The sequence below is a fragment of the Vombatus ursinus genome, unplaced genomic scaffold (genome assembly GCF_900497805.2).
Source record: "Vombatus ursinus unplaced genomic scaffold, bare-nosed wombat genome assembly UNPS02014808.1, whole genome shotgun sequence".
Lineage (NCBI taxonomy): Eukaryota > Metazoa > Chordata > Mammalia > Diprotodontia > Vombatidae > Vombatus > Vombatus ursinus.
The window spans coordinates 4,388,398-4,403,229 of NW_020954586.1; the positions used below are offsets into that span (position 1 = coordinate 4,388,398).

The window sequence follows — 14,832 nt, forward strand, 5'->3', positions numbered from 1 at the left end:
TGTTTCTGAAGTCACAGGACAAGAGGATCCAGTTGGAGGGGTGAGGAATCACCTCTGATCAGCAGCGGCCTGTTCTCCTGCCCCCTACCTCCTCCTCCAGCTGCCTAGTACCCTCATCAGAGGTCAAGCCCTGGAGGAATTTCTGCCTGTGCATCCCACGCTCCTGCTGGCCTGTGACTGCCCCTCCCAGAACACTTGTTTCAGGAAAGGCCCTGTTTTACTTCCCTCCCTCCTCTCCAGCCGCCTCTACTGCTACTTTCTCTTCAGGGAATGGGAACAAGGATCAGGGAGAATCCTAACTCATTAATAGGAACAGAACATCTCCTTTACTGTGTGAGCAGAGGGAAGAGGATGCTGAGAAGTTCTGAGGAATGGAAAAGGAAAAGGGGGTTGTTTAAGAGAACTCAGAGTAGGTGAGATTGTGTCTTCTCAGCAAAGTGGGAGACTAGGCCATCTGGAGCCAAGATGGCGGAGTGAAAAGGTCGTCGCTCTCACCTTTCCCGTCAACCTCTGAAAACCCAGAAAATGTCACCCCAGAAAAAACCCTGGAACAGCTGAACCGGAAGAAAGACGGGGTGCAGCAGTGCAGGAGCCCAGGGAGCTACAGGGATTAACGGGAAAGGCCCCTCTGGGGGCCTGGGGGAAGGGGAGCAGTACGGAACCGGGAGTCACCCAGCCAGCTAGTGGAAAGGCCCACTTTAGCACACCAGGAGGAGATTCTGGTGCCTCGGCATTCTGCAGCAAATGGGTCTCCCAGTGCCTCAGCAAAAATAAGGGAAGCGTCACTACAGAGGGCCCCAGGTGGATAAGCACCCTGCAGCATTTGTCTGAAAGGAGATGAAGAAAGCAACTTAGAGGTGCCAGAAAGTTCCAGCCTTGTTGATTCCAGCCCAACACCAGGTAAGCTGTCAGAACCCTACAGCCTCCAACTGCCAACCAGGAGGAGATCCCGAAGCCCAGGTGGTTGAGCAGGCAAACACCAACAGCTGGACCTCCGAGTGCCTCAGTGAGGGCGGAGGAACCCGTGGAAACCAGCTCAGAAAACCACCAGGTGCCTCGGCATTCTGCAGCAAAAAAGTCTCCCAGTACCTCAACAGAAATAAGGGAGGCAGCACTGCAGGGGGCCCCAGGCAGATAAACACCCTGCAGCACCCATCTAAAAAGAGCTGAAGAAAGCTAAAGGAAAGGAAAAGCAGGCAACCTAGATTTACCTGAAAGTCCCAGCCTTGCTGATTCCAGCCCAACACCAGATAAGCTGCCAGAAACCTACAGCCTCCAATTGCCAACCTAAGAGGCCCCAGCACACAAAGCCAGTGACCAAGACCTAGGCTTCCAACACAAGGGGCTTGGGTCGGTGCCCTCTGCTCCCCAGCAGGAGAGCTTAATCTCTTTAAAGGCCAGGGAATAAAGAAGCACCATGAGTAAAAAGAAACATACTATAGATTCCTATTATGAGAAGAGTGAAGATCAAGACAGAAATTCTGAAGAGGACAACACTGTCATCAAACGCACATCTGCAACATCAAAAGGGAATATGAGCTGGTCAGAAGCCCAAAAAGGCTTCTTAGAAGAACTCAAGAAGGATTTTAAAAGTCAAATGAGAGAGGTAGAGGAGTCCTTTAAAAGCACAATTGGCTAATTGTACAATGAAGAAAATAAATCCCTTAAAAATGAAATTGACCAATTGGAGAAGAAAGTACAAAATCTAACAGAAAAAAACAGTATGTTACAAACTAGAATTGAACAAATGGAAACTATTGACTCTATGAGAGAGCAAGAATCAGTCAAACAGAAACAAAAAAATAAAAAAATAGATGAGAACGTAAAATACCTCATGGGTAAAACAGCTGACCTGGAAAATCGATCCAGGAGAGACAATTTAAAAATTATAGGCCTACCTGAAAGTCATGATGAAAAAAGAGCGTGGACAGTATCCTTCAGGAAATCATAAAGGAAAACCCTGAAGTCCTAGAACCTGAAGGTAAAATAACTATAGAAAGAATCCATCGCACCCCGCCTGAAAGAGATCCCAAATTGAAAACGCCAAAGGAATATAATAGCTATATTCCAAAATTACCAGATAAAAGAGAAATTACTGTAAGCAGCCAGAAAGAAACAATTTAAATATCATAGAACCACAGTCAGGATTACACAGGACCTTGCAGCCTCTACATTAAAAGACCGTAGGGCATGGAACATGATATTCCGTAAGGCAAAGGAGCTTGGAATGCAGCCAAGGATTAACTACCCAGCGAAAATGAGCGTGATTTTTCAGGGAAGGAGATGGATATTCAACGAAATAGGGGACTTCCAAATGTTCCTGATAAAAAGACCAGAGCTCAACAAAAAATTTGATCTTCAAGTATGAGATTCAAGAGAGACATAAAAAGGCAAATGGGACAGAAAGATACAATATGTTGTTTATAAGGGCGAAATGTTTACATTCCTAAAAGGGAAGATGACACTTGCAACTCTTGAGAACTGTATTGTTATTATACTATGTTAAAGGAGTGTACGTAAAGGGGGTGGATATAAGTTGACTTTGATGTAATGAGAAAAAAAAATTTAATCAAGTGGGTTAAATGGATCCAAGTAAGTGGATTAGTCTGAGCTAAGAAAATGTACTGAGAAAGGAGGAGGCAGACAAGGGTAAATTATATTACAGGAAAAGACACAAAAACCTATTAGAGCCGAGGTAAGGAAGGGAGGGGGATGAGCATTGTTTGCACCTTACTCTCATCAGATTTGGCTCAAGAAGGGAATGACATAACCAGTGAGGTATAGAAATCTAACTTGTACTATAGGTAGTAGGAGGGGAAAGGGGAAAGAAAAGGGAGGGGGGATAGAAGGGAGGGAAGAAGCAGTAAGGGTAAAGGGGAAGAAAAGGGAAAGGGATAATAGAAAAGAGGTGGGACTGAAGCAAGAGGTGGTCAAAAGCAGAACACTAGTGAGGGGGGGAAAGGAGAAAGAAAAGCATAAACAGGGGAAAAGGGATGGAGAAAAATACACAGATAGTAATCATAACCGGGAATGTGAATGGGATGAACTCTCCCATAAAATGGAAGTTTATAACAGAGTGGATTAAAAACCATAATCCTACAATATGTTGTTTACAGGAAACACATTTGAAAAAGAGTGACACATACAGGGTAAAGGTAACAAGCTGGAGCAAAATATATTATGCTTCAGCTGAAGTAAAAAAAGCAGGGGTAGCAATCCTGATCTCAGACAAAGCAAACGCAAAAATAGATCTTATCAAAAGAGATAAGGAAGGAAACTACATCCTGCTAAAAGGCACCATAGACAGTGAAGTAATACCATTACTAAACATATATGCACCAAATGGTATAGCATCCAAATTCTTAGAGGAGAAGTTCAGGGAGTTACAGGAAGAAATAGATAGCAAAACTATACTAGTGGGGGACCTCAACCTCCCCCTCTCTGAACTAGATAAATCTAACCACAAAATAAACAAGAAAGAAGTTAAGGAGGTGAATAGAACATTAGAAAAGTTAGGTATGATAGACCTGTGGAGAAAACTGAATGGGGATAGAAAGGAATATACTTTTGTCTCAGTGGTACATGGCACACACACAAAAATTGACCATGTACTAGGCCATAAAAACCTCACAATCCAATGCAGAAAGGCAGAAATATTAAATGCATCCTTTTCAGATCATGATGCAATAAAAATTATATGTAACAAAGGGCCATGGAAAGATAGACTAAAAAATAATTGGAAACTAAATAATCCTAAAAAATGATTGGGTCAAAGAACAAATCATAGAAACAATCAATAATTTCATTCAAGAGAGTGACAATAATGAGACAACATACCAAAACTTAGAAATGCAGCAAAAGCAGTTCTTAGGAGAAGTTTTATATCTCTAAATGCTTACATAAATAAAATAGAAAAAGAGGAGATCAATGAATTGGGCATACAACTAAAAAAAGAAAAAACTAGAAAAAGAGACTAGGCCATCTGCTTGTTGTGAAGGATAAGGGAGATGAGAGAAGAAAAGTCCTTTCTCAGTTTGCCTAGAGTGCCTGACCCAGATCTCCTGGTGTGCTGTTCTGGGAATAAAGATTTCATTATCTTCTTGGGTCAGGTCAGAACACTTTATTCTCAGATATTGGGGGAATCATGACAGGGTCTGCCCAAGGGCATGTTACCTAGTCTAGCTATTTTAGGAAGTTTGTGAGCTAATGATGATAAATCATGTTCCCATAAAACAAGTTTATAAAGCAATTCCTCACAACAGTCTTGTGAGCTAGGTAGTGTGACTGTTATGATCCCCACTTTACAAATGAAAAGGAGGTTCTCAGAGTTTTGGTGACTGTAAGTCATAGGATTAGTGTCCAAGCTGAGATTTCAGATCTGAACCCTCTCGAATCCCAAGTGTGGTGCTCTGACCACAGTGCCAAATTGTGTAGGCTGATGAGATCTTTTTGATTTCCTGACCTTTCCTTTGGTTATTTAAGTAGTGCTTTCCTGGGCCCAGGAAAAGACTTCTCTTCATTTGATGGCTAGTCTACGAGAGAGGAAGGAAAGAGAGCTGAGGGATCAGTCAGGGGACCTGCTACCCTGATGGCAGGTATCTTTTGGAACTCAGGATTGCAATCTTGGTTAGGTAGAATACTGAGCTGGACTGCACCGAATCAGCTATAGACATTTCTAAGCAGGCTCAGCCAGCAGGAAACCTTGAGCCAAGGGCAGACATTCCTCGTGTAGTTCAGAGAAGGAGACATTTCCTTCTGGAGCTGAATCGGGGGGGGGGGGGGGGGGTTTGTGGCTGAGGGCAGGAATCCTTAGAAACCAGGTAGATGCATTGGAATCCTGGCCTCCGGAATGACCTGTTGGTGTGCCTCTCAGTGCTTGGCCCCTGGATAGGTCTGGGGATGGATGGTCAAGCTTCCCAGCTGCTGCCACTGCCCTGAAGCCTTGAACAACCTCAGCACCACAGAGGGAGGCTGGGAGCCAGGCCGGGATCTTCGTGTTCCTGCAGTGGGTTTAAGTGAGGACATTTATATGGTTTTCCTTGGTTTTTTATGATTTTGGTTTAGTATGTGAATACTATTAGTACAGAAAAAAGAAAGAGAGTAGTGTAGAGGTTACCAGTGTCCGATTCTTGCTTCATGCAATATAATGATCGGGGTGTTGGAAGGTGAGGAGACAGGAATTCCTCCCACTCTGACATTCCAGCTCCTGCTTTGAGTGATGGCCTCACCCTAGGAGAGGTCCACACCTTCTCTGGGGGATGCAGAGGGGATAGATGCTCAGAAATGGGAATCCTGGATGCTCCCCTATGGTAAGGCACTTTCCTGGTATGCTGGCTTGGTTCTCAGTAACCCAGCAAGTCGTGGAGATGTAGCTGTTGAATCATTTATTTAGCCCATGGACTGAAGAAAACTCTTTTCTGGAGCCTTCACAACTTCTATTTCAGATTTTCATACACACATCACGTTATTGTATCACAATTCCTCATCTTTATCAGAGATTTCAAGCCCTGCTCTCCCCTGTCCCTTTGCAGCCTTCATAGAGAACTTGCAAGTTTTATCCCCCTTCTAAGTAGAAGGCTGTGTACGAAGTTGCAGGTGGGTTGTAGTCTTCATGAAGGCAATTCCCAGAGAAGCCAAAGCCTCATGTCCTTGTGCTTTTTTGTGTTTTTGGTATATGGTGATCTTCAAATATGTGGTTTCCCCTGATAGAATGTAAGCTTCTTGAGGGGAGGCACTGCTGCATGTTTGCCTCTGCTTGGCCCATAGTAGATTCCATATAGATAATTGACTGATTGATTGCTTGAGCCATTGACCTGTTGAATAGAGAAACTAGAACATTAGGTGCTGTTTATAAGGCATGGGATCTTCCTAGTGAATTAGTGCCAGGAACAAGACCCTGCTGCTAAAGGCCTGACTGTTTGTGAGACAGATACCATGAAGGAACCACGGAGATTTTGTGTGTACTTTGTGTGTGAAGAAGGGTGTGCAGAGTCTTTCTTTGTCCTAGCATGCAGCACTGACGAAGAAGCCGCTCACTGGACTTGGAAATCCTTTCTGTGCTTTGCCCAGGTTCTAGATAGAGATTCTGTAGGAGGGCCTGCTAGAAGCAAAACTCATTTGTCTAAGCAAAGGACCTCTTCCCCCTCACCCGAATGAGCTTGGAAGGGTGTGATAAAACATGAAAAGGAGCCAGGGTTGTCAGTTATCCAAGAAGAATGTAAGGGACTCACTGTGAAAAGCAGAATGAGAATGCTCCTCCATTTGGGAGCTGGAGGGCAGAGCAGAGACTGCCAGCTTGGATTAATGAAGATCAGGCTTAAAATGACAGAGCCTTTACAAAGCCTTTACAGAGCTTCACCAAGAAAAAGTGTGCTGATCCAAGGTTTCCTAATGGGAAATTATATTTCTTTTGACAGTTACTCAATGTAAATTTGATGATTCAATGTGAATGCTAGGTAGATTAATAGAAATCATGGGAAAAGTCTTAACTCTTACAGGTTCCAGTCCTCTGACAAAGAGTATAAGGGTTTGGGTTTGGTTTTCCTTTGTTTTCTCTGTGAAGGTTTCATTTATTCAAGCTCCTTGGCTATCTCTCCCAATTTGCCAAAGAAAGCTGGATTTCTTTGGTTGGCAAAAATGGCTGGGTTTTAATTTTGCCTGAGGGCAGAGGTGGGTGGTCTAGGGAAAGCTGCTTCCTCCAAGGAACCTGACTGGAAAAGAGGCTGAAACAATGGAAGAAAGAGGGAAAGCGATGATAAAGCATCTTCTGAGCAGTATTTGGGGGCATTCTGGTGGGTTTGGCCAAGATGCTGGAGAACAGAATTTGTATTCCGAGTAATCTTGACAAGCTACAATGAGGGACTGAATCTGATAAGATTAAATTTAATAGAAAGAAACATAAAATCCCACATTTAAATTTTCTTTCAAGCTCCCCACTTACAAGATGTGGGGGAAGGTGAAGTGTGGTGTTTGGGACTAGACATCATTCTGGGCAAAAATAGCAATTTATTCAGAACCTGTTATGAGCAGGGTGAAGTTATGAGCACTGTGAAGGGTGCTGGTGAAAAAGCAAAGTTCATAGAAGACAGTGCAGCCCCTGCTCTGATGAAATTTTGTGGCTGGTTGGGAGAGACAAAAACTCAGCACAGATGGTGACCACGTTTAACATCGTGTGTAAACAAAGTCAAGTTCTCTGGCAAGTCTGAGTAGGTTTTGAGAGTCAAGCTGCCTTCGTGGACATGGTGGCATTCAAGTTGAGTTTTAAAGGATGGGATGGTATTTCACCAGGGAGGAGGAATCCCCAGACCTGAGCAAAGGTTGGGTGACTAGAGAGCATGGGTCATGGGGGTGACAGCTATCCAGTGCAAGGAGTCACGTGAGAGGAGATGCAGGACTGCATGGCAGCAGTTGTCGGAATCAGTTTTGCATATTATCATCATCAGATCCCATCTAGAGGCCCAGCTCATGGGTCTGGTCTCTCTTACACTTACTATTGATGAGCCAACTGGAAGCACGGGGACCTTTCCAAAGGTGTGGCATGGCCGTGTGGAGCATGGAAGAGAAAGACATTTTTGCACAGAGCCTTTAGCACAAGCTATTTTGAAATTTCCTTGAGAAGCAGCTGTGGGTATCTTATATCCAGTTGAAGGATCTGGGCCCATTTTTCAGGTTGAGAGATCTCAAACAATACGGCTTAGTAACATTATCCTTAGATGATGTTTGTGTCATGGACCCTTGGGCCATCAGGTGAAGCCCATGGTCCTCAGAAGAATGCTTTTAAATGTATAAGATAAAATCGATAGGATACAAAGGAAGCCAGATATATTAGAAAAAAAATTTTTTTTAATCCAAGTTCTCAGACTCTCAGTTAATACCTCTGCCCTAGAATGAAGAAGTGGAAAGAGCATCAGGTTGAGAGGCAGGAGATGTGGTTTTTAATTCTCTTACTCTGTGACCTTGAGCCCTTCCCTTTCCTGGGTCTCAGGCTCCTCAAATGAGATGCTCTGGGAGTCTACCTCTTAGAATAAGCACAGGTTCACATCCTGGGATGGGCTTTGAATCCCTTGGGTGAGGGCCAGACCTTTGGTGACCTTGGTTCTGTTGAGAATGACTGGATCGTGAGGGGACTTGGCATGTTTTATTCCACATCTAGAAAAGGAGGATGAGCCTAGCTCACGTGGTCCTCGTTTGCTGCCTGATGACCCATGTTTCCCTTGTATCCTGTCCATAGGCATCTGGCTAAGAGCCTGGGCCAGGCTGGTGAGATCGAACCTGAAACGGAGGGCATCTTGATGGAGTATGGTGTGGATTTCTCTGATTTCTCCCCAGAAGTTCTGGAATGCCTCCCTCAGTGCCTGCCTTGGACTATCCCACCTGCAGAGTTCACCAAGAGAAGAGATTTAAGGTAAACTCCCTGGCTTCTTCTTTCTCTTTGTAATGATTGTTTCCTCTCTGCCCCCAACCCCAGTGCCTGAAGATGCCTGGTTCTCACTGCTCCCTGCCTAACCCCACCCTAATTCAGTTCAGTTCAGCCAATATCTATTACAGATATATATAGACCATTCTGTTTCTTTTCCTCTCAATTAGGAGGATTGCTTTGCAGCAAGAGACGCTGTATTCTGGGACCTAGAACCCAGGCTCAAATGAGATCATAGTTCTCTGAGTTTCCTTTCATTTCCCTATTAAAAAAAAAACAAAACAAATCCCGTTGGGTGGGAGGCAACACTATCTGCCTTGTGTGGCTGCCAGGTTTCTTGGGTGGATCCAAGGAGATAATGTCTGTGGCATTGCTTTGCAAATGACCGACCTGAGTAAGGAAGGAGTTATTAGCCCGGGCTGGGGTTGGAAGCTCCCCTTTCGGGGGACCTCTCCGTGGCCGAGCAGGGATTCAGGGTTTCATGCTTGGAGCCTCTTCTCTGAGCGTCACTGTGAGGTCTGGAATGGACGGGAAAATACTTTTGTGGTGTTTTTATAATGATGTCTTCTTTGAAGATGTTTCTTCATTGTGGGATGGAATTACTTTTCTGATATTTCTCCTCCTAATTTGGTTTCAGTGCTGGCATTCATTTTGGGCTCCATTTGGGGATGGTTAGAACCAAGAAACTTCTCAAACAGTCCAGTGGCAATGTCAGCTTTTATCCTCAAGTCTTAATGTAGCTGAGAGATTGTGGACTTACAAACTCTCCTCCTTTACCTGACGGAACACGTTATGCCACGAACTCTCCGTTCCTGTTACTGTACCTCGTCTCGTTTGGGAAAAGCTCCAGCTTCTCTTGCTCCTCGGTCTTGCTCGCCAACTCTTAGGAAGTGTCCTGCCTGTTGGCCTCTATGGCAGATTAGGGAAAAGAAATCCTTCAAAAGATCAGCTCCTCGGGTTAGGCACACCTGCTCCCACCAACGTGGGCTGTCTTGGGAGATGGTTTAATGAATTGTGGTGTCCCACTCCACCAAAAAAAAGTCCCTTGTAGCCACTTGTCTTGCACTGAGCTCTCCGAATGCAGGGAAGCCTGTGTGTGAAGCCTCCCCAGCTTGGTAGAAGCTGCTTGTCTCCACTGGTGGAGCTGGTCACGAGCGCCAGAGTAGAGCCAGAGTGGTGTGTGAAAAAGGAGACGAATAGTCAGCGGGCATAATTCCTTACCGGAAGAGTGATCTTTGTCACTGTCGCTTTGTTTCACCTATATAGTCACTCAGGGAGGTGGCATAATTACCTCATTTTACATTATTTAAGAAATAGAGGCAGAAATAATCGGTGAAGGAACTTGCCCATGGTCACACAGCTTGCTAGTGGCAAAGCCAGAAGTGCAGCTCAGACCCTCCCACTTGTCTCCTTGGGTTCGTTCTCCCATGTCGCACTGCTCTGACCTGAGAAGTGGCTCCCTCTTACAGGGTGAAAGTGAATGGCTCAAAATAGAGGTCGTCACTCCTTTCTACTTCTTTCTTTTTCCTTTTTTGATAAGTTGTATTGATGCTTTTTATTTTTATTCAAAGCTGTTTCTGGATATTATTCCTTCTCCACTCCTGACATGAACTCTCCCCTTGTAACAAAGAAACACAGTTAATTTAAAAAAACAAAACAAAACAACAGCCCAGTGTCGTGATGGAATGCAACATTCTGCTCTGGGCAGTTCCTTGTCTTTCCTTTTCGAGGAGGCTAGATTTGATTGTTCTTTGGGACCAGGTTGGGTTATTATGTATTATTCGTAGTTTGGTTTCCTTTTAGCATCTAGTTAGATGCTTGTAGTTATTGTATCTACTTAGTTCTCTTGTTTATCTGCTCACTTCATTTTGCGTCCGATCATGCAAGTCTTCCCATGTTTCTCAGAATGCCTCATTTATCATTTTCTTATTCCACGATAATCTTCCATTGCGTTTCCCCTACAGCGTTTTGTTTGGCCGTTCTACAATCGATGGGGACCCGCTTTGTTTCAGGTTATTTGCTGCCACAGAAGTGCTGCTGAATGTTTTGGTTTCTGGTGGGCCTTTCTGTCATTTGCTCACCTGCTGTGATTTGAGGAGATGGGCTGTTGAGGTACAATAGCCATATCATCCCACATTCCTCGGACAGTCTCAATTTCAAGAATCAATCAGTTAACAAGCATTTGTTAAGTGTCTGCTCTGTGCTAGGTGCCATGCTAGGCTCTGGGGATACAGATGCAAAAGTGAGAGAATCCCTACTTTCCAGGAGCTTATATTCTACTTGGAGAAAACCAGATGTGCATATAGGAGTAGATATGGAATATACGTACAGGGTAATTTTAGGAGGTCACTGGCAGCTGTGCAGATCAGGAGGAGGTTCATGTAGAACTCTAGGGGTGCCTGACCTGAGTCTTACTGGGCAGAAGGGTTTCTAAGAGGCAGAGGTGAGGAAGGAGTGGATTCTGGGAGGGGGCAGCAAAGGGAAGTCAGTCAGTCAGCTAGCACTTATTAAGCACTTGCTGCATCTCAGGCATTGTGTTAAGTGCTGGAAAATGGAGTGTCGTATGTGAAACACTAAGAAGGCTAGTTTACACTATGAAGTGCAGGGTAGAAAATAATTTATAATAAAGCTGGAAAAAGTAGGTTCGATTCAAGTTGTAACGAGTTGGAAATGTCAGGCCAGAGGAGTTTAGATTTGATGCCAGGGGCAGTAGAGAGTCACTGGGGAAGAAGATGGTCAGACTTATGTGTTGTGAGCTGTACCAAGATCCATTGGGGAGGGAGAAACTGGAGGCAGGAAGACCAGTTGGGAAATGGTGGTAGTCTGGGGGTGAGGTGAACTGGGGCAAAGGGGGCCATGTGAGGAGACAGAATGGGATAGACGCAAGAGATTTTGTGGACACAGGATCGATTAAGATTTGGCCACTGACTGGGTACAGGGGGAGGAAGAGTGAGGAGTTGAGGTTGGAGCTGAAGTTGAGAACCTGGGCACCAAAGAATAGTGGTGCCCTCTGTGAGAACAGGGAAGTTTAGAAGAGGAATTGGCACTGGGAAAAAGTGCATCAGGTCAGCTGTGGCAATGTCGAGTTTGAGAGCCTGTGGTTGATCTAGTGGGCAACGTGCCATGGGTGACATTGACTTGGAGCTGGAGGTAAATGAGGAAATGCATAGCGATGATGTTCAGCCTACGTGAGTGGATGAGGTGACCAACAGAGGACGTTGGGAGAATGGGGAGGAGGGGGCCAGGAACACCCAGGGGACACCCAGGGAAAGAAAGAAGATTTTGGCCAGCCCTCTAGAAAAGTGCCCATCATCTCTCACAGCCTTCTGTGGTTCCTCTTGCCCCATTTCTGCCCTTCCCATTTGAATCACGGAGACTGTTTTGACTTTTGTGTCATAGAAGGCTTGGCTGGGCTACACGTCGACAGGGATTTAGGGATCAGGTTTGCTGGTTATCACCGTGGCACGTGGAGTCAGGAGTAGCTGAGATCTTGGGCTGACTCGCACTATTCCCTAGGGATTCCAGGGAGAGGTGGGCCCTGCAGCTTCTGCCTGATGTTGGGTACTTCATTCTTCCCCTAATAAATGTCTCTTTAAAAATCGCTTTAAACCCCAGGTAAACTTGCTTTTGTCCTTAAGATGGTCCAGATGATGGCGATCTGCAGTCAGTTCAGCTCGTTGAAACTCAACACCACACTACATTTGCTAAGTGCCGACTGTGTGCAGAGCACTGTGCTGGTGGCTGGGGCTGGGGAGGGCACATACAATGCTTAGGAAGATTAGTGTTATCATAGAGATTATGGTGTTATTGGGGCATAAGGCATCAGCACAGATAAGCTTCTCAGTTCTTCAAGAGCCAGCTTTGTGATGTCTGAGGAAGGTTGTTTCGGACTGGGGAAATCACAGAAGGCCTTCGTCCTTTGAGGCGATGCTGGCGCAGCCCTTTCTTTATTGTCCTGCCCGAGCTTCCTCTCCTTTTCTTCCCCCTCCTCATTGTTGCCCCAAATTAATTGAGCTGCCAGTGGGAAACGTATAAATTCCAGGTGTGAATCTGGGGTGAAATCCTGGTTCCGTTGTCCTGTTTACCTCTGACTACATTTGCTTATCCTGGCCTGGGAATCATCTTGGGGAGGGAAAGGATGTGTCTGATCAAACCTTCCTGTAAGAATACAGAGATTATGTTCTCCAGGTGCAGCGAGGGAAGAAACAGTAGCCCGGGGGCCATACTATCATATTCTCCACTCTCATTAACTCTGGTGAGGTAAGTGAGGAAATGAGCACCCGCAGGATCAAGGGAAGCAGCAGTTCCTCCGAGGGCGTTCCTAAGGGGTGAGGCTCCCGCCGTGGGAAGGGAGCGAGCTGCGGTGCCAGGGGTGCTGCCCTCAGCTCACTACAGAGACCTGCGCCCTTGACCCCAGGGCCGGCTTCCAAGTTAGCTCTGCCAAATGCCCCTGCAGGTTTAAACAGGAGATTCTAGCTTGACTTCCAAGCACCCGTGTTGATTCCAGTGTTTTAGAGAGGATTCTGGGCCCTGTCCAGGCTTCTTGCCTTCAGTCACCCTGCTTACCTCTTTGTGGAAACACTGGCCCCTTGAATCTCTTGTCATCCTCCCAAAAAGAGAATGGGTGGCCCTGCTGCCACCGCCTGCTCTTTCCCTATGGCTTCTAGCATTAAATACAAAATGCTGTGCTTGGCATTCGGAGCCCTTCCTCACCTGCTTCCTCATGTCTGCCCTCTCTTCTTAACACCTTACTCCTCGATCCATTGACATTGACCCCTTGGCTGTTTGATGAACAACACCCTCTGTCTCTGTCTGTCCCTCGTGTCTGCCTCACTCTCCCTCCTCCCCTCTGACTGTCAACCCTGCCCCCCCCGACTTCCTTTATGTTCCAGCTAAACTCCCACCTCCTATGGGCCACCTTTCCCAACTCCCTGTGATTCCTGCGCCTTTCCTCTGCTGATTATTTCCTGTTTATCCCTTGTGTAGCGGGTTTGTACAGATTTATTTGTCGTCTCCCCGATTAGAATGTGAGCTCCTTGAGGGGAGAGAGTCTCCTTTGCCTCTTTTTGTATCCTTAGCGCTAAGCACAGTAGCTGGCGCATAGTAGGTGCTTAATAAATGTTTATTGATGGATTGATTTCCACATAATGTATATTATTTATATTATAAATACATTACTTTTATGTTGTATTATTTTTCCTTAACTTTTGACTTCTTTGTTTTTATGTCCAAAGACTGACTTTCACGCTAGAATAGGTTAAATCCAGGTAAGAGTACAAGCAAAGATACATGCACTTGCTCCGTCAGATGGAGGAGCTGCCATTTGGAGTCTTGGAATCTCTCTGCTCCTTTCCTATCATAGTCTAATCAACTGCAATGATTTTCCTTAGTAAGAACGAAGAAAGCTCTTGATGGGTGTTACACAATTGTCTTGGAAACAAACTCCTCCTGTGATTCATTGGAGGGATCGTTGCCGAAACTCTCAGCAAGAACATTGCTTGGACTGTTGACAGTTTGAAATGTTTTCATGGGGCAGGTTAAGTTCCTCTAGTAGTCTTATCCAAAAAAAAAAAGGGGGAAAAACCCCCCAAACACCATTACTCTGCAGATGTCCTGAAAACTAGGTTTAAAAACCAACCACCCAGCAGACTTTCTCTTAATGGTCTCATCAAAGGCACGGGATCTGTGGGCCTGGGAGGAAGGTGCCTCACTGGGGAGAGGCAGCTTAAGGACAAGTGAGTGGGAGCACTGCCCCCGTTACGCAGAAGGCATTCACGAGGCCCAGAAGTGTGCACGAGGGACACAGGAGAAGCTCATGCGGAGGCCAGAGCCTGCTGCTATGCATCCTGGCTCTGCCTCTGGTGACTTGCATCCTCATCTCTGAAAGAAGGGCTTCAGCTTTCATTCCCATGGTCTTACATTTGTGTCTGAGAAAGCCATAACAGAATAGGAAAAGGGATTGTGAAGATAAGGTAAGTGCCTGGCCTTTTGACGTTTTGTGATGGAGAGCAGCCATGTTATTGTACAGGCTGTGCCTAAGTCCCCCCAGTCAGAGAGAAAGAGAACAAGGCTGGACAGAACAGTGGATGCACCATGACAGCAGGACCTACAGTCTTAACTTTGTGTTAAGGTGGGGGGAGGGAAGGAAGGCAGGGCAGGAGAAGAGACCTACAGAGACAGAGACCCAGCCTTAAGGCATTTTTAGTCTAGTGAAGGAAGTGTTTTATCAAAGGGATCCAGGAAGTGGTAGCTGGGGGGAGTTGCAGAGGGAAACCTGAACAGGTACATGGCTGCCTAGGAGGAGGTGGAAAAGTACGGAGAGTAAGTAGGGGAGCCAGGGGTGAAGTGAGCTTGGCCTGGACACCTCAACCAGACGAGAAGGCTGCTGGGGGGAGGCCCATGCAGGGTGGTGATGG

General features: G+C 45.7%; 1 protein-coding gene across 1 annotated transcript in view; it reads left to right on the forward strand.

Annotated features, from left to right (window-relative positions):
• The window catches only part of DIS3L2 (DIS3 like 3'-5' exoribonuclease 2), a 356,721-nt gene that overhangs the window by 144,388 nt on the left and 197,501 nt on the right, over positions 1–14,832 (forward strand). Inside the window, exon 10 of the mRNA XM_027875294.1 lies at positions 8,231–8,404. Coding sequence (XP_027731095.1) covers positions 8,231–8,404 — 174 coding nt within the window. The remainder of the gene's footprint in view (positions 1–8,230; positions 8,405–14,832) is intronic.